At 35.1% G+C, this 22,340-nt stretch overlaps 1 protein-coding gene across 3 annotated transcripts; it reads right to left on the bottom strand.

Moving 5' to 3' along the window:
- Window positions 1-524: 524 nt before the first annotated feature.
- Window positions 525-20,377, bottom strand: LOC127797189 (NF-X1-type zinc finger protein NFXL2). 3 transcript variants are annotated; one of them, XM_052329814.1, is made up of 13 exons: window positions 19,169-20,377; window positions 18,958-19,071; window positions 18,791-18,846; window positions 17,741-17,807; window positions 16,736-16,828; window positions 15,983-16,068; window positions 15,726-15,888; window positions 15,431-15,604; window positions 14,617-14,807; window positions 13,469-13,550; window positions 4,156-4,362; window positions 1,183-1,266; window positions 525-1,090 (listed from the first exon to the last, which is right to left on the bottom strand). In XM_052329814.1, the coding sequence occupies exons 1-13, from the start codon at window positions 20,309-20,311 to the stop codon at window positions 938-940; spliced, it is 2,613 nt and encodes an 870-aa protein (XP_052185774.1). In that variant the 5' UTR covers window positions 20,312-20,377; the 3' UTR covers window positions 525-937. The 3 variants fall into 3 exon arrangements, 2 of the variants coding, with proteins under 2 accessions (XP_052185774.1, XP_052185775.1); XR_008022149.1 differs by lacking the exons at window positions 525-1,090; window positions 1,183-1,266 and adding an exon at window positions 13,148-13,326 and having other exon boundaries at window positions 4,230-4,362; XM_052329815.1 differs by lacking the exons at window positions 15,726-15,888; window positions 15,983-16,068.
- Window positions 20,378-22,340: the final 1,963 nt, after the last annotated feature.

Raw genomic sequence — 22,340 nt, 5'->3', positions numbered from 1 at the left:
AATAAAGCATTCAAATAAAAGGTCTTAAATTACAACAATACAAACAACTACCAAGTCAAAGCTTCACTGGCCAATGATGCTGCGTAATGGTTATATCATTATTAAGATTTTTAGATCTTGTTACATGCTTGAATATTTCTCACCAAGTTTTATTTAGTTTTCTAATTTCTACTTTGTTTTATTTTATCCGGATAAAATCTTAAAAGAACTAAAAGTAGCATCACCAGTTCTTCAATGAAACTCCTCCAAATTCTAGATTCTAAAAAGAAAATAATAAATGCCATATTTAAATTTTATTACCATATTAAATTAATCATCCAAACCCATTAAATACATACAAAGTGCAAGAGGAGCCAGGAAAATATCTATTACCTTCAATTGTAATACAAACTGATTCTTCACTGATTACTCTGTAAGACTTTGGCTCAAAGTCACACCTATTGAGACTCCAAAGGATTATTAGTTCATGAATTGTTGGCACAAACAATATGCCATACAATTAACTAAACTCTGAAGAACAAATCCCAAATTCAATACTTCTTCTGGTGTATCATCTAATTATCTATAATTGTTCGAGCATAAATATTTTTACAAACTTCCAGCCACAAAAAAAAAAAAAAAAAAACCATCATAAAAAACCTGAATATTAATCTTTAGTGCAGACAAATTAGTATTTCTACTACAAAATTTATGCAATTGAGCAGAGACACATAATGTCATTTACAGATAAGAAGTCAAAAAGGCAACTAAATTCAAACTTCCAGAACATATATGGTGCAGAGCCAAATTCAATCCAGCTTCAGAAGAACAAAAGAAAACAAGAAACAATACAAACCCAAGAAAAAATATTATTTGAAGAGAGACCAACTCCAGCAAATATTGAACCCACTGACCTCTGCATTTGAGATAACTCCAATTTAAAGTATAAATAGTTTGATCAGATTCGCTGGTATCGTATTCTTTGCCTTTCTACTTCATTCATCCAATCAGAGAGCCACAACAAACCCTTGTAACCGTAATACATTGCTGCAGTAAGCACTAACACAAGGGTAACGACCAGAAACAGCCTCCACATAGCAGCGGTAATTCTCTGTTCAAAGTAGTAGTTGCTTTTGTTAAGCAGAAAAAGCAGCATAGGGTGGAGGCAATAATAATGGTCTTGAAAGGATAATAGAGCAAAACCTGAAGTCTTGAAATTTGCTTGGTTTCCTTGGCCCTTTCACGTCTTTTTCTCCGTTTTGAAACATGATTTCCAGCATCTGGTTCCTGTTTTTTTCCCCGCGGGGGGGGGGGGGGGGTGTTGGAGACTCGCAATTAGCAATTTGGTGAGTAAACCAATAAAAAAATTTCCTTAAAATCACTCTCATGATCCTAGAATATGATTTATCTACATTTACTTTTCCTCGTTGGCAGGGCTTGCAGGCAGAAGAAAAAAAAAAAGTTATTCTGGGTAAATTATGTACTTACAACAAAACAGAAGTCAATTGGTCAAAGAATTTACTACAAATCAAATGCATTGAGGAGGATACATACATGATATGACAAACAATTAGATTTGCTAGAGTTCAATTCAAATTAAGAGATAGCGACAGGTATCATGATAAAAAGATTTAAGTACGAAGGATGTTCTTAATCTGTATCTTTAGGGTTCTATATGTTCTGTATTTCTGTATTCAATGAGCTGAGGTAATATGAAATAGTGCTATTATTTTATTTCCGTTAATGCTGGCCTTACAGCCAAAGCACATATATCTGTCTCTTCTCTGGCTATTCTGTATACATTTATTTATATTTTTTTTATCTTCCATGGTATCAGTGCCTAAAGAGCCAATGTTCAAATCCACCTGTGGTAACTACCATGAGAGCGGTTTCTCTTGGCCCTCCTTTGTATTCTTAAATGCTGCATTGGTTGTCTCCAACAAACTTTATGGAACAAATTACCTTGCTTGGATGGTGTAATTTTTGCCTATCCTTTGAAGTTAAGATTTGACGGGATATGTCAATAGATCTATTTATACAAATAGCACCAGTTCTTTGAATCCTACTATCAAGATTAGTTAATAGATTTATATTATGTTTTTATATCTTGATTTCATGAGAGGTTTTCTTTATACTCAACAACAATCACAAGCCTTACTCCCACTAGGTGGAGTTGGCTACACAAATTCCAAATCTCCAGCTATCTCTATCCATGGCTATATGCAACAACATTCGAAGACTTTGTCCCATCATATTTGAGGTTAGCTACATAAATTCTAGCTTTTTGGTTATTTCTTTGACCTTATCTTCTTTTTCTTCTTCTCCTCTTTTTTATTTTTGCTGGATATGACCTTATGCCACCAAGTTTTTCTTGGTCTTACTCTAGTTTTGTCAAATACTTGTTCCATTCTATCCACTCTCATAGGAACCCTCGTTGGTTTTCTTCCCATGACAAAACCATCTTAATCATGTCTTATGCATCTCATATTCAATATAATGCCACTTCAAGTTTATTTTGAATAACTTGATTTCTAATTTCATTTTTTCTTGAATGGTTGTGCATCCATCTTAGCATCCTAATCTCTATTACACTCATATTTTGCATATATTGGTGTTTTATTCCCCAACATTCCATAACATATAACAAGTCTAATCTTATAAAATTTTCCTTTTAGTTTTAGCAAAGTCCTACTATTGCATAAAATGCTAAATGCACTTTCTTTATTTTAACCATCCTACCCTAATTCTATGAATAGAATTCTCATTGATCTCCCCATGTTTTTGGATGATTGATTCATGATATCTGAACTAATTTTTTTCTTGATGTGACTTGATGTTGTAGTTTCTACCATAACATCATCCACAATTATATTTTTATTAAACTTACATCCATATATTCAATTTTCACTGTACTTTTTTTTTTTGCTGGGTACATCGTACTTAATTTAAAACCTTTAGATTCTAAAGTATTCCTCCATATCTTGAGCTTATAATTCATGCCTTGTTTTGTCTCATCCACTATCACAATGTTATCTGCAAAATATGCAGATAAAGAGGGAAAAAAGAAGAGATCTGAAATTGAAACATAAGTATCTTGAGGGGGAGTGTTGGATTTCAATTCAAACTAAAAATGGAGATTAGTATAGAGGATAAAGCAAGTGACAGATTTATGTACAAAACTAATAATCTTTTACCTCTACCTTTGGAGTTCTATATATATTTTGCATCTTTATATTCAATGAGTTGATCTGATTCGAAATAGTGCTACTATTTTTTCCTTGTGTATGAGACCTTAAAGATGGATCATGTATATTTTTGTCTCTTCTTTTTCTATTCTTCCACATTTATATTTTATTATCTTTCAAACAAAGCCCATCCCAGGCTCCGTTTGTATGTCAAAAGCAAGATATTGAACAAGTTTTCTTTACTAGCCTCTAAGAGAGATAGAGCTTGTAACAACAAAAGTAAGATTGCTTGTGCCCTGCCTAAATTATGAAGAAATAATCTTTTCTTCTGGTTCAAAGCCATGGACAACAAAATGCAAATGAACAAATACAGGATTTAATCCAAGATCTTTGACACTAGGACCAAGAGGCTTGACCAGCTACATGAAGTGGAATATTGTTTTGCGGTTCTGAACTTATTTTAACTGAGATAGGCTACAAAATGCCACCACCAAATTAATAAAGGAAGCCTAAGAACTCCGGGTAAGTAAACCTTATTATTATATCTACGCGGTATTTCATAAAATCGATTATCTAAAACTGCAAAATAAACTAAGTAATTCAATGATTTTAGTTTCATCGGATATCAGCTCTAAGCTGCTTCAGCTGATTTTACTGATTGTTACATATTAAGTAAGATACTTGTAAAGCTAACCAAATTTCAGTTGGCTTTTAAAAACAAATAGCTAATGAAAACAACTAAAAATGGTATATATTTGTATGTTTTGGCAAAGATGAACAATGTTGCAATACAGAAGTTTTATGGCTAGTCTATTGCTACCAAGCTATATTCTGTTGTTTACACTAGTAGCTAGATCAATACAAATCTAACATATTCTCAAAAGCACAAGGGAATGCAGCAGAGACAGGAGGAGTACCATCATCATGTGGTGCTAAGTGGTCACAAAATAAATGATGAGTCAGGTTTTGCTCAAAGTTTTCTAAGGATTACCTCAACGATTTTTGATTTACGGTGTTGCAGCTCTGGTTCAGCAACCTTTACTTTACTTCTGCAATCTGAATTGCAAGGAAGGAATCCCATTCCATATTGATTTTTGGATATATCTTTCAGATCAGTACCAGCACTACAATAAGCTGCTTGAACATCTTGACATAGCCACTCCTTTTTCAAGGTTTGGCATCCACAACGAACAGTAACCTTTAAGGAGATAAAATTGCAAGTTAAATAGGATGCATGGGTAACATGAACTTCCTCCAATAACACTCAAAAACAACAAACCAAGTGAAGTATTTACAAATCATATAAAACTTTTATTACTCCAAAGAAAATTATCAGCTCACAAGAAATCTAGAAATGTGACTTATAATTTCAACAAGTACAACTACTAGGAACAATAGTAGTTCCTAGTATTGTTTCTAGCTTTGATTGGCATTCTGACGTCTCTTTCATGCAGCTGAGAATTCTTGCATATCCAAACACATCTATATCTACCCATCTTTTCAAATGATTGATCCAAGATATCTGAACTGATATTTTCCAGGGATGACTTAAATCTATAAGTTTTACCATAACATAATCCACACTTACATTTTTACTAAACTTCCATTCCATATATTTGGTTATCATCTACTTAATTAGACCTTCTAAATTCTAAAGGGTTACTCCATATCTAGAGTTTAGCATTCACGTCTTCATTTGTCTCATCCACCAAGATAATGTCATCTACAAATGGAATACACCAAGGAACCTCTACTTGAATATGTTTGTCATCTACAAATGGAATACACCAAGGAACCTCTACTTGAATATGTTTAATGAGCTCATCAGTTACTAGGGCAAAGAGATAAGGGCTTAATACAACTTCTTTATGTAATCCAATTGTAACTAAAAAGTCTCCTCCTTCACATGTTTTGACACGAGTTCATTTTCCATCATGCACACCTTTAATAACATGTATTTAAACAATTCAGACTTTGTTTCTCTCTTAGTTCTCTACGACCTTCATAAACCTTCTTCATAAGATTACATGGGTACTGAACCAAAACACAAGAAAATAACATATCAAGCTTTAATCCCACAAGGTGAGGCCCATTACATGAATTTCAGCTTGTCAATCATTTTATCTATGGCTAATCTTCTATAAAAACCTTATAGCACATATCATACCTAAGAGTCTCCCACTAAGTTTTCCTTAAGAGTGTGTTTGGGAGGGTGAAAAATAGGGGAATTGGTTTGAATGGAATGTGATGGAAACAGATTTTCTTTGTTTGGAAGGCCGATTAATAATGGAACGGAAAGAGATTGGATGGAACCCTCCTTCAAATGAGCATTTTTGGTCCCCTCCAAATTGGAGGATATTGGAGGGAAATAGACCCATCTATCCATTATTTCCATCCAATTCCATTACTTTTCATCCTATTCTCTCCCAAACAAAGAAATAATCTTCCATTCCATTTCCTTCACTTTCATTCCATTAATTTATAATCATTCCATTATTAAATCTCTCCCAAACACAACCTAGTCATCTTCTACTTTTTTTATCTAAAGAATTGTTTCAATTCTATCACTCTCCCTACAGGAGCCTCAATTTGTTGTCTTGTTACATGATCAAACCATTTTAATCGCATCTCATACATCTTATCATAGGAGCCACTCTACTCTTATTATGAATAATCTCATTTTTATATAATTTCTTTCATGATCATGCATCCGATGAAGACCTAAAGGTCACAAGTTCAAGTTAGGAAACAACCTCTTAGCTAAGCAAGGGAAAGGCTATATACAATTGACCTTTTCCAAAAGCCCATAATGCGGAGCTTTGTGCACTGGGTTCACTTGTTGCATGATCAAACATCCATAGTAACATCCCCATCTCCATTACGTTCAAATTTCACACATGTTGGGGTTTTATTGCCTAAAATTCTATTCCATGCAAAAATCTAGTCTTACAGTTGTCTTATAAAAATTTTCTTTTACCTTTTTAACTAAATCTTATTATCATATTGTTGAGATTTCCTTGATTTTGATAGAGATGGAGTTTCAATACAAATCCAAAGCTTAGTCAGCTTAGGGTTTATGTCCTATCCATTCCATATAAATAGCTCCTTATAGTGGATTATTTAGGGTGCAGTTTATAGTTGTGAGAATCTCAATGAGATTTGTGGGATTGGGCATAGTGGTTGAGCCTTGAGAGTGAGAAAGGTTTGCCTTGTTGTATCCCTTTTATTTACATAGTGAATTTCTACTCCTCCTTTGCTCATGAACCTAGGCACATTGTTGAACAGTGATAAATCTATATGCCTTTGATTTTGATTCTCTATGGGCGTCACATAATTTAGTTTCTATGGGCGTCACATAATCTATATGCCTTTAAGGATTGGGTCATGGAACATAGGAACATTAACAGGCAAAGCTATAGAAGTGGTAGATGTGATGATTAGGAGAAAGATTAATATTATGTGCCTTCAAGAGACGAGATGGGTAGGGAAAAAAGCAAAAACTTTGTCAGAAAATGGATATAAAATATGGTACCAGAAAATGATCGAGCAAAAAATGGAGTGGGGATCATTATGGATAAAAGCTTAGTAGATGAGGTAGTGGATGTAAAGAGAATAGGGGATAAGATTATTATGGTGAAGGTTATTCTAGGAAGAATGACTATGAATATCTTTAGTACATATGCACCACAAGCGGGGTTAGGTGAGGAGATAAAAGCAAAATTCTGGGAGGACCTAGAGGGACTCATACAAATGATATCAAGAGGAGAGAAAGTGATTATAGGAGGTGACTTAAATGGTCACGTGGGTAGAGACGGAAACGGCTATAGAGAAGTACATGGAGGGTATGGATTCGGGGAAATTAATAACGAGAGTAAGTCTATTCTAAATTTTGCAATGGCATATGGGCTCATCATAACTAATACTAAGTTCAAAAAACGGGACGAACACTTAATCACATATAAAAATGTCACATCAAGCACCCAAATAGATTACTTCCTCATGAGACAAGAGGACTGGGTATGTTGTAGGGATTGTAAGGTGATACCGGGAGAGTGTTTGACTACTCAACATAGACTTCTAGTACTCGACGTCCAAGTAAGAAATTGGAAGAGAAAAAATCATATAAAACAAAATCCAAGAATCAGGTGGTGGGATTTAAAAGGGGAGAAACAACTACTCTTCAAAAAAAAATTAAGGGATAGAAGAGAATGGAATGGAGAAGGACAGACAAACCAAATGTGGAGAGAAATGGCTAATGCCCTGAGAAACACAGCAAAGATAGTGCTTGGAGAGACAAATGGTAGAGCCCCTAACCTTAAGGAGTCTTGGTGGTGGAATGAAGAAGTGCAATTGAAAATTAAAAATAAGAAAAATTGCTATAAAGCTGTATATCAGTGCAACAATGAAGAAAATCAAAAAATTATAAAGAATCAAAAAAGACAGCAAAAAAAGCTGTTAGTGAAGCAAGATCAAAAGCATACAAGAATCTATATAAACGACTTGATACAAAAGATGGAGAAAATGATATATATAAATTAGTAAAAGCAAGAGAAAGAAAAACAAGGGATTTAAATGAAGTGAAATGCATAAAAGATGAAAATCAAAATGTATTAGTGAATGAGGGAGCGATTAAGGAGAGATGGAAGGAGTATTTCACAAAATTATTCAATGATGATGGCGACACAAGAGTTAGGTTGGGACATCTTAGTAACTCCGAAGGGAACGTGAGCTATACATTTTATCGACGCATAAGTCCAAATGAAATAAGGCAAGCATTAAAAAAGATGAAAAATCATAAGGCGGTGGGACCGGATAATATACCAATAGAAGCATGGAAATGCATAGGAGAAGAGGGTATCTCCTGGCTAACGAAATTATTTAACGCGATTCTTAAATAAAAAAAGATGCCAGATGAGTGGAGGAAGAGTACTTTGGTCCCTATATATAAGAGCAAATGAGATGTTCAAAACTGTGAAAATTACAGAGAAATTAAGTTAATGAGCCATACCATGAAACTCTGGGAGAGAGTAATAGAGCAGAGGCTCAGAAAAGAAACAGAGGTCTCAGAAAATCAGTTTGGTTTCATGCCCGGTAGGTCAACAATGCAAGCTATATACCTACTGAGGCGCCTAATGAAAAGGTATCGGGATCATCAGAAGGACCTACATATGGTGTTTATAGATCTAGAAAAGGCCTATGATAGGGTCCCTAGAGAAGTATTATGGAGGATTTTAGAGAAAAAAGGAGTCCGAATAGCCTATATACAAGTCCTTAAGGACATGTATCATGGTGCAGAGACAAAGGTCAGAACATGCGGAGGGGATACTGAACCGTTTAAAATTACAATAGGATTGCATCAAGGTTCTGCACTAAGTCCATACTTATTTGCTTTAATAATGGATGAACTCACTAAAGATATTCAGACAGAAGTGCCATGGTGTATGCTATTTGCAGATGACATAGTGTTGGTGGATGAAACAAAAGAAGGAGTGAACACTAAGCTTGAGTTATGGAGAAACAATTTAGAATCTAAGGGATTTAAATTAAACAGAAAGAAAACAGAATATATGGAATGTAAATTTAGTAAGAATGCAAGAGTGGAGGATGTTATAATAAAATTGGAAGACCAAATCTTACAAAGAAAAGACCATTTTCGATATTTGGGATTAGTGATTCAAAAAGATGGAGAAATTCACGAGGATGTCACACATAGAATTAAGGCAGGTTGGCTAAAATGGAGAAATGCATCGGGGGTGTTATGTGATGGTAAAATCCCATTAAAATTGAAAGAAAAATTCTATAGAACAGTTATAAGACCAGTTTTGTTATACGGCTCAGAATGTTGGGCAGTCAAATACCAACATGAGCAAAAGACGAGTGTAGCGGAGATGAGGATGTTAAGATGGATGTGCGGCCATACAAGAAAAGATAAAATTATAAATGAAATTATTTGTAATAAGATAGGAGTAGTGCCAATAGAGGAGAAGACGAGAGAGACTAGACTAAGATGGTTTGGTCATGTGAGAAGGAGACCAAGAGACGCTCCTGTGAGGAGAGTTGATGAAATGGAACAATTAATCAAAAAAAGAGGTAGAGGCAGACCTAAGAAGACTTTGAGGGAGACATTAAAGTTTGATATGAAGTGTATAGATCTCAATGAAGATATGACAAAAGATAGAAATACATGGAAGTCTAGAATTCATGTAGCCGACCCCACATAGTGGGATAAAGGCTGGATATGTTGTTGTTGTTTAGTGCTTTCCCAACACACAAAACAGAAGACAAACGTCTCTATTTAACCATCCTACCTTAATTCTAGGAGTAATATCCTCATTAATCTCAGTCTTTACTAAGATCATAAGTCATAACATTTTTACTAAAATTGTATTCCACATATTCAGTTTTCAATAAACTCAACTTAAACCTCTAGATTCTAAAATGTTCCCATATCTCAAGCTTATTATTCACTGCTTTTGACTCATCCACTATGATACCATTATCTGCAAATAGCATACACAAAGGCACTTTTGCTTGAATATGTTTAATGAGTTCATCCACAAATTATTGATGTAATTCAATTATAATTGGAAAGGTTTCAATATCTCCTCCACATTCTCTGACATGTGTTTCTACTCCACAAGACATATCTATAATGATATGTATATAAGAAATTCAAAGTCATTTCTTCTCTAAGAGCCTCCATATGACTTCCTTGGGAACTTTGTCAAATGTTTTTTCTAAATCTATGAACACTATATGTAAATCCCTATCTTTTCATTAGGCGCCTTAGCAAGTATATTGCTTCTATTATTAACCTATCAGGCATGAAATCAAATTGGTTTTCAAACACTTTAGTTTCTCTTCTTCATCTTTTACTCAATCACTCAATTTTTCATTATTTCACTCAGTAGCTGGATTTCCCTATAATTTTCTCAACTTTAAATGTATCCTTCATTCTTATAAATAGGAACGAAAAAGCTCTTCATCCACTTGTTTGACATTTTTTTTTAAGAAAGTGCATAGATTGGTTTGAACCAAACTAATGGTATGAAATTTTGAGAAAACAATTTACGGTTTGGTTTCAATTTGTGCCAAAAGACAACCGAAACCAAAACATAAATCATTCTATGTATTATATAATACGTATAATATATTACATTTACTGAAAAAATATATTTTAATGATAAATTTTTTATGTTTAAAAATTTGCATAGAAATTTTATACAATTTTTTTTTGTTTTAACTTCACATAAAAATTAATATAAAAGCTTAAACAATTAAATCCTAAACTAAGCAACTCATCAATTGCACGCAATCAAACACACACAAATGTAAGCGACAAAGGCCAATAAGGAATTAACCCTTTGTTTCATAAGTCATATCCCTAAGTCTAAGGATCAAAAATGCTCCCTAAGCCTTGATTCTGATTTTTGTTTTCTTTTTTATTGATTAATATAATTCTTATATTGTTCAAATCAAAATTTGAACCAAGCCAAAATGTAATTATGGTTTTGTTTGGATTAACTACGAGAAACGATTTGGTTGGCTTTGGAATATATTCAAACCTTAAATTGTGATTTGTTTTTTGTACTCTTCCAAACCAAATTGCAAACATCCCTATCTTTTTTTATTCAAGGATCACATTAAATAATTCCATTAATCCAAAAATATCCTCTTCTCCCATGCATTTTCATGCTTCTATTGTATAATAGCATTGGTCCTCACCAAAAAGTGCTAGCTGAATGTGACTTGTGTGTTCACTAGACCAAGTAATATGCCGAAGACCTCCCCAGTAAACTCCATGCTAGGATTAGGAATGGGCGCAATTAGGTTAAAACAAAAAAAAAAATCCAAAATTGCATCTGACAAATATGGTTAAAAACCAAGTAAAACGAACATGACCATGATTACAACTAAGAAAATAGAAAAACTGTTGGTTATGGTTACTGTAATTTTTTAATAATCATAATTGTAACTACAACCGTAACCAATACATAACCGTAGTCAACCTGTAACCAAAACTAACAATTATATATATAATTAGTTTTATATATAATATATTATTAGTTTATAAATTATTAATTTAAATATATATTCCTTTATAAAATACCCTCAAGTTGTAATTTATTTACAACAATGTTCAATAAATAAAATTGTGACCTTAAAATATATTATAACAATATCCACGAAAAAAATAGTAAAATGATTTCCATAAAACGTATAACATCTATCTATCTATTATATTTTGGAGATATTACTACAATTTTATAAACTATATTATTGCAAAAGTAATGAATAAAAATAAAAAACTAGCATTTTTAATCAATTATAAAATTTATTAATGATGGCTTTTTAAGCTAGGTGTTTTACTCTTGTATTAGGTGCTAGTTTTGAGATCTTCATTTGAGTTGATAGATTTCTTGAGACCAATTCTAATTTAATTTTGTAATCATTAGTTTAAGTCTAATTTAAGTGTGTATTTTTAGTTTCAAGTACCAATTTCATGTATTTTTATGTGTTGATTCCCATTCTTTACTTGAGAAATTTTTTTTAATATTTATTTAAGATTTATTTAATTAAACAATTTGTTAAAACGGTTACGAATAATAACTGTAAATATGGTTAATTCGTCGATTACAAACACAGTTATTAGAATCCATAACTATGCAATTACAGTTATATAAACAGTTTGGGACATAGAACTACAATTATGGTTATGGTTATCCTAAAAACTGTAACTGAACTGATCCATGCCCATCCCTACCTGGGATTGGGTCATGACAAACCCTCCAAGCCAGTCATGGTGTCCTCGCCAAACCAACCAATCAGATTTATGCATTTCACTTGGCACCAATCCCTTTTTTATTTTCTTAGCTAGAATATATACATCTCTTTTCTCATCTTTGTATCAAATTGTTGATATAAATTTTCTTGAGCTTTTGACTTGGCTACACTAACTCCCACCCCATTATTCCACTAACAATACTCCTTTTGATTTGGCACTTTTCCTTTTAACTTTCCTAGGACCATTTATGTCATATCTTGAATAACATTAGCCATTTCAATTCACATTTAGTTAGATTTCCCTTATACAATCCAATCTCTTCCACCACACATTTTCCTTAAAAATAGCTTATTTTTGGGCTTCATTTTGTATCATTTTTTCTTCTCCATGTTTTGATGCGAACATCAATAACCATAAGTCTGTGTTGAGTGGTAAGGCATTCTCCCAATATAGCTTTTACAATCCTCAAAACATAAGTGGTGGTCCTCTTGTCTCATAGGTCATCAAGTGTTCACCCCATTTCTTAAACCTTGTGTTTGCTGTGGTGACCTCATATATCATAACAAAATCCAAAATAACTTTACCTTATTAATTTTTTTTTCCTCCAATCCATAACCTCCATCCACATTTCTATACACATTCCCTTCTCTATGGCCATTTAAGTCACCTCCTATAATGATCTTCTCTCCTCTAGGTATTTCTTGTGACAACTCCTCTACATCTTCCCCAAATTTTGTTTTTATCTCTTATCTTAGCCCAACTTGTGGTGCATATGTACTTTAGATCCAATAACCTATCCCCTATTCTTTTCACATTCACCATCTCATTCTTTAAAGTCATATCCATAACAATGCCCACCTCATTCCTTGCGCTATCATTCCCTTATAATCTTAGGGATAGTTTAATTTTGGCTTACCTTAGTTTACAAACTAGAGGTGCTGCATATGCTTAGAAGCTGCCATCCCCTTCAATTTAGGGTATATAATTACGGCATATTTGAATTCTTTTAATCCTGTTAAACCAAAAGAGTATCATATGCACAATATGGAATTTGTCCTCTCTTTAAGATCTTTCACTTTCTGGTTGAATCATACCTTTCTATACGAATGCCAGGTTGTTGATTTAATGTCTTTTAGGATACTATCATATTTATAGATTTCATAACCATGCATTGAGAAATGACAAACCAAGAAATCACCTTTATTAATCATATTTCTTAATTTTAAACCTTAACCCCACCAAGTGGGATTAAGGCTTGCTGTGTTGTTGTTGTTTGTAGTATACAACTACCAGATTCTGCTGATCAGAGAATGCAAAATTGTGAGAGAGAATCCGACACAGTGCGTTGGAAGGCCTCCTAGTAAAAGCCTCCTGTCTCTTCAGTATTATACAGGAAAAGCAAAAGAAAATATTAGAAATACAACAGAAATAGATTACAAGCCATTTACAAGAGGATTAAGATTGAAAGACACAAAGATTAAAGTAACAGCAGCATGCATTTTAGTAAACTGAATGTTACCTTTTTAGAGCACTTCTCAGGTGCTGGGCATTGACCAGGATGGCATCTCTCTGGGCATAGATGCGTGCAGTAGGGTAACTTTCTGCAAACCAAAAATAAAACAATGATAGTCTCATTAGTCTTTAACTGGCGGAATCTGAATTGGGATAAAAATTAAGTTTTCCTGCTTCCATTGGAAATAGTTGTCTTGTGTGGAACCTATGTCACCTATATTTGACATATGGTTGGATGCTCTATTGCTCTTTCATTAATAGCCATGATGAGTGCCTATTTTCCCTTGATATTGCCCTGCCATCCCAAATCGACCTTACTTTTATCCATTAAATTGTTTACCAGGGCTTGTTTTGTGATTTAATGTAAAGGTTTCCCCAATGCACGAGCTCTCTGCTTTCTAAAGTCATATCTGTACGTAGCCATCCCCTTGCTTTTTTTTTTTGTAAAGAAGCTGTTTCCACAACTAGAGCCCATGACCTTCCAATCACAAAGGAACAACCTTACTACTGCTACCGAGGCTTGCCCTCTTGTGCTTTAATATAGTGAAAACAAAAACCTAAGCTGTCACCCAATCAACATATCAAGCATATGCCACTTTTATCTATGCCCCAAAGATATAGCAACTCCAGGTACTCCGCCTCAAGGACCCATATAGATAAGTCCTCATAGTCACACCAACAGACACAGAGAAGAAATTGACAATTAAGGTTTGTAACAATTGTTAATTGCAGCATCTGGCTGGGCAATCAATTTACTCATTACTCTTTAAGGGTTAACATGAGCTGGTACATTCTATTCCAACAGATTGTAGAAGGATTTAGATGGAGCTAGTCAATACGATTAGATGTGATATAAACGATCCATAATTTGCAGTATAAAACATGCACAGACAGGGAAAAAAAAAAAAAAACATGTTACTCCAAAGAATATGATTGGATTGGAAATAAATATTCCATCTATCCACCCAACAGAAAAATATTGTCATGTATCTTGTAGCAGCTTAACTCCCCCCACCCCTGAGGCAAAGGTCCTAGTTTCCAGTTCTGTAGGCTTTTAAATCAACGAGGAAGATAGCGCAGAACAAAACTGTTTGGCTATGAAAAGCAATAACAAGACGAATTGGGGAAACAAGGGAGGCTCAAAAGTGTGAATACCTATGGCAAGGTCCTCCACATGAACGGGCAGTCATTTGCTCCTCTTTAGACATACTGTTGTAGTATAGGCACTCAAAAACATGGACCATGGAACCGCAGTGACATGACCGTTTTATCAGCACCTTGCAAGGGGGACATTCCCCAGGATGACATGGCCGGGGGCAAGGATGTGGACATGAAAGCTGTCTCCCCTGAAAGAAAATAGCAGAAAAAACTAAAAAAATTCAAATGAAATTTTGCTAAAAGAAAATTCTATCTAACAGCATGTTTGGTAGGGTGGATTGGCTTAATTAATCCCACCCCTAAACCTTATCCCTTGTTTGGGGCAGCGCAAGGATTAGGCTTAGTTAATCCTTGGGACAAGCTACTCCCATGGGGGAGGGATTAATTTGTCCCGCCCCTCCCCTTGGGACAAATTAATCCCATAGCTCCAATGACAAAAATGCCCCTTCACTAAAATCGAGGAAAGCAATGGCTCCTTTTATAATTAATAAATGAGGGGTACTATGGTATTTTTCAAGGTAATCCCACATTTTTCTTCAAATCAAACAAGGGGCGGGTATTACCTCGAGTAATACCTCCTATACCAAACATGGTCTCGCATTATTTACTCCCATCACTAATTTATCCTATCCTTAACTTAATCCCATCACAAATAATCCATGTACCAAATGCCCCGTAAAAGAGTTAAAAAACATGTGGCTAAAATCGTATTTAGCTGCAAGAGATTACTGGAAAAGTGAAATGGCTGCAAGGAAAAAAAATAAAGCCCATAATACTTAAATGGCAGTTGGAAATTATACAAACTCTTAACCTTTTGACAAGGAAGATCACACTCTTCACAGGATTCAGCTCTCCTGCGCTGACCCAATGATGAAAACTGACTCTTAAGGGCATGGCAAGTTTTAGTGCAATAATGGTTGCCACATTGAAGAAGATTTCCACACAGATTGTTGCAGGAAAATTCTGCTTTGTCTGAGCAAATCATCTATAAGGAGGAATAAAGTAGGAGTATAAACATATATGAAAACAATAATTTAACATTTTAAATAAAAAGAGAAAGCAAGTTGATATGAGCATATATTGTAAGCAAGAAATGTAAGACCAACCATTCTCTCTGCTCCTATGTGTTCACCAACACAAGCCCTCCATACTAGTTCTGGACAAGGAGGACATGGTGAGCCAGGTGTACATTCAGTCTGATAATTAGACTTCTTTTTCTTTGGCTTTAATGTGAATTCCGGATTTGGAGGAGGCTTTGGACCATGGCACCTAAATGTGAAAAATAAGAGTTAAGCTATGAAAACTGTGGTATTTGTACATTAAAGACTGGTGAAAGAATCACATGTACAAAAATTTTGGGAACCTTAATTTGCAGTTGTGGCCACAAGGGAATTCTTCTTCACAAATTAGCCGACATGGGGGGCAAGCTCCATAATGGCATTTGTGTGGCTGGAGAAAAACACACAAGCACCTTTGCTAAAAAATCGAAGCTGATTCCATAAATGATGTAATGAAAAAAATTAAAGAGAAGAAACAATACTGTTGAGAAGAAAGTCCTAAAGGATTCTATGACACAAGAGTCAGCAGAGCAAGATGCTTCTATGCAAGCAACCAGCTGTCATTTGAGGGGGAATGTGAAGGATGGTTCTTACTGTGTACGAATAAGAGAAGAAGAAAAGAGGAGAAGGTGAAGTAGTTTGTTGTTAGCAGTAGGCAGTTTATTCTGAGTCTATGCAGCAGCCCTGCAAGTTAGTCTGTTTTGTTTCAACAGAAAGCAGTTACCTGCTCTGTTTGTTACTGACAGCTGTTAGGAACAGTTAGTTTGTTAGAGAATCAGTTGAGTAGTATATAAATTCACTGATCTCATTGTATTGTTTGTGATCTCAATTCAGTCTCTAGAATTTTGATTCTATCTTCAGTTTTCTCTCAGTTTTTCTTTTTCTTTCTACTTTTACAAATACATGCATGATCAGTCAAAATATGCTCACAGAAAATGTATGTTGAAATTCGGAGAGTCAGAAATACATTTTGTATGATCTACAAAACTCTCCTTAGCTAAAGACAGGGAGATTAGCATCCCTCTGCAAGAAACCAAGCAGAAATGGAAAAAAACTACCTTGCAAATTGGTGCGTGCCTGCATAAAGGAGTGATACTGCATGGTTTGGGACATTTGGGGGGTTTTTGCTCTTTTTCAGTGCCACAAGGAACCTGAAACAAAATTCAAGAAAAACAAGTCTAAACATAAAACAACACAGAATGTGTAGAAATATATGTTATTTAGTGTAAATTGAAAACTCAATCCAAAACATAAGGTATTTGGATGGAGCTAAACAATAGTTGAAGCCATGGAAGAGGGAAAAAAAAAGTGCAAATAGCAAGATACATAAAAACATGCCAAAAGGAAAACATGAAATCATAATAAAGAGTTCAAAAAACTTGTTATTCACATGCAATACTTCAACCATGGTTGCAAAAGTACAAGTGTTTTCTCCTTCAAGTGTTTTCTTTCTGAGAGAATTATTAAAACTAATGATAAAATTCTTTTTGGAATTCAATCAGGGCAATTGTAAACAAGATTTTAAGGAGAAGAGCGAGGAAAGGGTTATAACACATGGGTTCAACCACTTACAGTTTTGTGTGGTCAACTAAACTATGATATAGGTTCATCAGGTCCAAAATGCAAAATACTCAGTAAACTACAGTTGGTAAACAATAAATATCTTTGAACAAATTGTATTATGCACAGAATTTTCCTGACCAATGTGGAGCTTGCAATCTATAAATGTTTTTTTTCTTTTTAAGATGAAAAAAAAAGTCATCAATGTAATTAATTTATATTTGTGCTGTCCGCAGTTAATAAATAGAGGATCAAAGGAAAGCAGAAATACAAAGAAAAATAGAGTAGAAACTGGATAAAGATTGCTGTCTTCTACATTAAAAGTCCATAGAGAAAGTATAATGTGACTAAACATCTTGATATACCATTCTTGCAAACAAGATATAGTAACAATTGCACAAATATTAGATATCATACACTGTGCCTTCCTAGTGTTATGATAGAGAAAAATTAGCTTGCTCCCTAGAGGATGAAATATAGAATTCTATTAATGAAGCTCTCACCTCAAAGTGTGTCTCTCCACATGCACATGAAATTATCACCATCACTGGGCAAGGAGCACAAGGACCTCTGTAAGAAAAATACTACCCAATCATTATGCATTGCCTTCAAATAGCATATAGAATTTTACTTTTCTATTCCTTTTCAGAAGTTCCCAGTTACCAATGTTTGAGCAAATAATAATATCAGGCTACCCTTTAGGCATAGAACAAATGACCTGTCCATCAGATTACACACAGACAACCCCCCTGGTGTTCCTAGATTAAACACACCGAAAGACCCTATAAGAGACATGTAGACATGTCGTTATATATTGAAAAAGTGAGAGGAAAAAAATAAAAACAACATATCAAGCCTTAATTCCAATATGTGGTGTTGGCTAAATGAATTTTTTTTTTTAAAAAAAAAAATATGAGATGTACGGGACAACCTAAAAATATCCAACAACAAAATAAGGTGTCATGGACCTAGGGTTTTGCCTAGGATTGGATTGGGAATCGGAAGGATCCAATAGAAGTAAGACCAAGAACAGAATGATTGGAGAGGGAAATTGCACAAAAATGGGGGAAGAAATTAGAGAGAAATGAGGGAGAGTTGCAAAGGAAAATGAGAGGGAGAATGGGAGAGAATTCTAGAGAGAAATCAGATCTTTGTTTATCAATTCTAAACATAATTTCTCATCCTCAGTTGTGGGTTATATATAGTCTAAGAGCCTCCCACATGCACCCATGTGCAATACAACAAATAGCCTAACTGCCTATAGCTAAGGACAAGGCCCTATAACAGAAAATACAAAAGGAAATTACAATTATTGTATAATGCATAAAAACTCCTATTATATTTACTAATCTATCCTTAGGAATCCTTGGGGTCATGACATAAGGGCAGCAACTACAACACCATACAAGAGGACTCATGACATTCAGTTTTCATAAATCCCTAAAACAATCTCTTATCAAGAACTGTGAAACCACCAAACCATATCGCGCTTGGTTTAACTAGGGGACCATCATTCTCTCACAATGATGTTAAATTAATACACCAGTACATACCTGTGACATGGAGCGGGACATTTGTGATTCTTACACCTAAGCCTCCTGTCACAAACCTGATACTCGGAAGATTTAACAGAGTGAATGTCACATAATCACAACTAATAATTTTATCATTATAATAACCAAAAGAGAACAAAATTACTGATTGAAACAGTGAGACACACCTCTGAACATGGCAGACAGTCCCCATCACAACAGCGGCGCTTACAGCCATGGCGCCCACAATCTCGTACCCTCTGGCACTTCCTCTCACATACCAAATCTTGATAACAAGGAACCTATTCTACATTCAATTCAGAGTGGCCAATTTCCGACTCTACAGAGAAACAACTGAATACACTGGTCGACATTATATCAATAATATGAAATGTTTACCTCTTTCTTCAAGCTCCCACATCGGCAAGACTTGGTGACAACAGTTCTGCAAGTCTCAATGCAGGGTCCGCGGTGGCAGCGCTCCGGGCAACTGTGAAAACCACAACTCAACATCTTATCGCAAGTCGCTCCGCAAAGGGGCGAGGCGACATCACAAGCCATCCCTTGATAGATTCTCTTGCCACACGGACAAGTACGCTTGCCCTGCAGCGGGCACTGGCCGCAATCCCCGGAATGACACCCTTTGCTGCACAAATGCTTCCCACATCCCAGCATTCTCTCGCACGGAGCATCGCATTGAAAACTGCGATCGCAACATTGTTTCTCCTCCTCCACTTTCCCACATTGGCACCTATAAATCCCTCGAGCCCGGCAGGGAGGGCATTCGCCGTCATGGCAAGTCTCGCCGCACCGGTGAGTCCCGCAATCAAGCAATTTCGAACACACGCCGTTGCAGGAGAAGTTCTTGAATCCGCATCGGCGGACGTCCTCGACGGCGCCGCAAAAGCAGCGGGATTTTACCAGCTTGGGGCAGGAAGGGCACGGGCCGGGATGGCAGAGAAGCAAACAATGGTGACCGCAATTGTGCTTCAATGGCCGATCACAGATCTCGCCGCAGGAATGGGGCAAAATCCAGGGGTCACTAGGGGGATCCTGGAGTTTGCCGCAGAAGCAGAGGTAGTGTTTGGGGATCAGGGATCTGGAGTAGTCGACGCGGCATTTGGGGCAGTTCCAGAGCGAGTTGGCGGCTGCTTGGGAGGCGGAGATCGGGAGACGAGTGGCGGCGCGGGCGGCCGCGAGGTCGCAGGCCTGGCGAGCCCAACTCTGGATGCAGAGGAGGTGGAAGACGGCGAAGCAGCGGGAGGAGCAGGACCAGGTCGGGTCGGAGCTCCGGATGCGCTCGAGGCAGATGAGGCAGGAGAGGGCGCCGGAGCGGGACGAGGTGAGAAAGGACCGGATCTTGGAAAGGTCCGGCGAGGCTACGCCGGAGAGCTCGATATAGGATCGGAAGATTGAGTCAGAGAGGTCGTTGTGGCGGAGGCTTTCGGCTCCGGCGGCAGTAGGAGTGGAATCAGAGTCGGCATCGGAGTCGGAGTCCGACGAGGGAGGAGGGAGAGACGGGCGGGGGGCGGTTGAGGTCATTCTAGAAAACTCGATGGAAGTGAGCCTCCAAGACGAAGACGTGGAACCCGATGGCTCGTGCTCTGCTGCTCTCTTCTCTATTATATTATAAATAAATAAATCCCAAGAAACAGCAAAATCTACTACTAGTGACTCTAAAAACTAACAAGGGTAAATTTATAAATTTAAGCATTAATTACTCATAAATCAATCAATCACGTGTTCAAATTCTTCATGTTTGTGGTTAGCAGCAATTTGGAAATGGCTTGAGTCCATCATTCTACATTATTCGGAAAATTATGAGTTTTACTAATTTTTTTTCTTTTTTATTGGTTGAATAGAGACTGTATTTAAGATTTAACAATTCTTTAGCTCACAGTTAGTATTTATTTCAGGAGGGAATAAGAAACTAATTGCTTTCTTTTAGAGGTTTTCAGTGAAATTTTACTAAAATATATACATACCATTACGAAGATTCCATTAATAGATTTTGGTTTTTTACTTTAATTAAATAAATGATATAATAAAATTAATTCAAAGTTATTATGAAGTTTTTTCATTCAATTTATTTGAGTTATAGTCTTCATAATAATAATTAATTATTTGATGGGGGTAGGGTTAGGGGTAGCCGCCGCAACCGCATGAGTTTTCAAGACCCAATTTTATAACTTTGCTGTCCTGTGAAAGCCAAAAAATGAGAACAAATACAGGATCAAAGGATTTCTTTCTTTTTTTTCTTTTTTCTTTTCTCTTAATATTTTTTTTTATGTATTAGTGTATCACCCGTGCGATACACAGATATCGTAAGAAAAAAATAATCGTTAAAGTGGAAGTTACATAATTCAGTAGTTATAAAAAATGAACATCAAAATAAAGAAGTAGAAAATAAACAAAATAATCATATTGCAATCATGAGAAATGAACAAATACACAACAAAATTAGTTATTCAATTATTCCGGAATATGTATGCCTCTTTTTGTCTGACCTTTTTTTATTTTTTGATATTTTTTATACTTTTATTATAGTTTTTCTACTAACACATATATATGTCTTTAACAAAATATTATATCCAACGTCTACAGTATTCGTGACTTGTTAGAGTGAGATTAAGGTCTACCATTTTTAATACACTATTTTCACTTTGATGCACGAAACACTAAAAATGTGGCATATCTTATTCTAAACTTTCAGTAACAAGGTAGTTGATTACTTAGTATAAATTGTGATTTCTCAATCCGTTTTATTAATTATTTGATTGAAGATGTTTCTTGTTCGTTATGATTTCAATATTGTGTATGTTATTAAATTATAGCTCAATTATGATAAATTCTTGTGCAATACGCTGAAAAGAATAATTTGTGCAGTGAAAAAAAAAAGAATACAGGTAATAATGTACTTATGAATGTTAAACACCCACTATAAATTAGTAGACTAAAAAAAATATACAAATAAATAGAAGTGAAAGAACATAAAAAATGAGCAAATACATAAGTGTGAATCAGTAAAAAAAAAGAAAAAAAATTAAATAATAAAAAAAAAACAAAAAATATGTAGATCAAACAAATTGCCTAGATATAAATCCAACAACAACCAAAATGAAACCAATAAGATAAATTTTTTTTAGTTATTCTCGTTCTTGATCATCGATCGAATCTTCTTAATTGCATTAGTCAACAAATCGCCAAGGAGAGCCCTTTTGGCAAAACACCATTCGTAATTTTTTAATGTATCTATAACTCACGACTCAACTTCAGCGACGTAGTAACCTCATCATTAGATGAAAAAATCTATAATATAATGTCATTAATTAGTATTTACGTCATACATATTAGAAACCCCCAAACTTATTTTACAAATATAGATATTAAATTCTAAAAATTGATTAAGCACATTTTTCTTCTCAATTTCAATCTTTTCAATATTTCAATAAAGGTCAGACTCTTACTGTTGAGAAATGTGAGTATAACACGTTAGAACATGTTTTAGCACGTAATCATTCTAAACACATTACAAACCTTAAACATTATACTAACTTGACTTGCTTTTAGC

This window comes from Diospyros lotus, chromosome 3, assembly GCF_014633365.1.
Source record: "Diospyros lotus cultivar Yz01 chromosome 3, ASM1463336v1, whole genome shotgun sequence".
Taxonomy (NCBI): domain Eukaryota; kingdom Viridiplantae; phylum Streptophyta; class Magnoliopsida; order Ericales; family Ebenaceae; genus Diospyros; species Diospyros lotus.
The sequence above is the reverse complement of the archived record's forward strand: the minus strand, read 5'-3'. Positions and strand labels throughout refer to the sequence as shown.

Excerpts from the sequence above, each read along its gene's own strand:
- LOC127797189 (XM_052329814.1), bottom strand. The coding sequence starts at position 20,311 with ATGACCTCAACCGCCCCCCGCCCGTCTCTCCCTCCTCCCTCGTCGGAC. Across the intron at positions 19,072-19,168 it reads GTGGGAGCTTGAAGAAAGAG|GTTCCTTGTTATCAAGATTT; the intron begins GTAAACATTTCA and ends AATGTAGAATAG. Across the intron at positions 15,889-15,982 it reads GGCCACAACTGCAAATTAAG|GTGCCATGGTCCAAAGCCTC; the intron begins GTTCCCAAAATT and ends TTTCACATTTAG.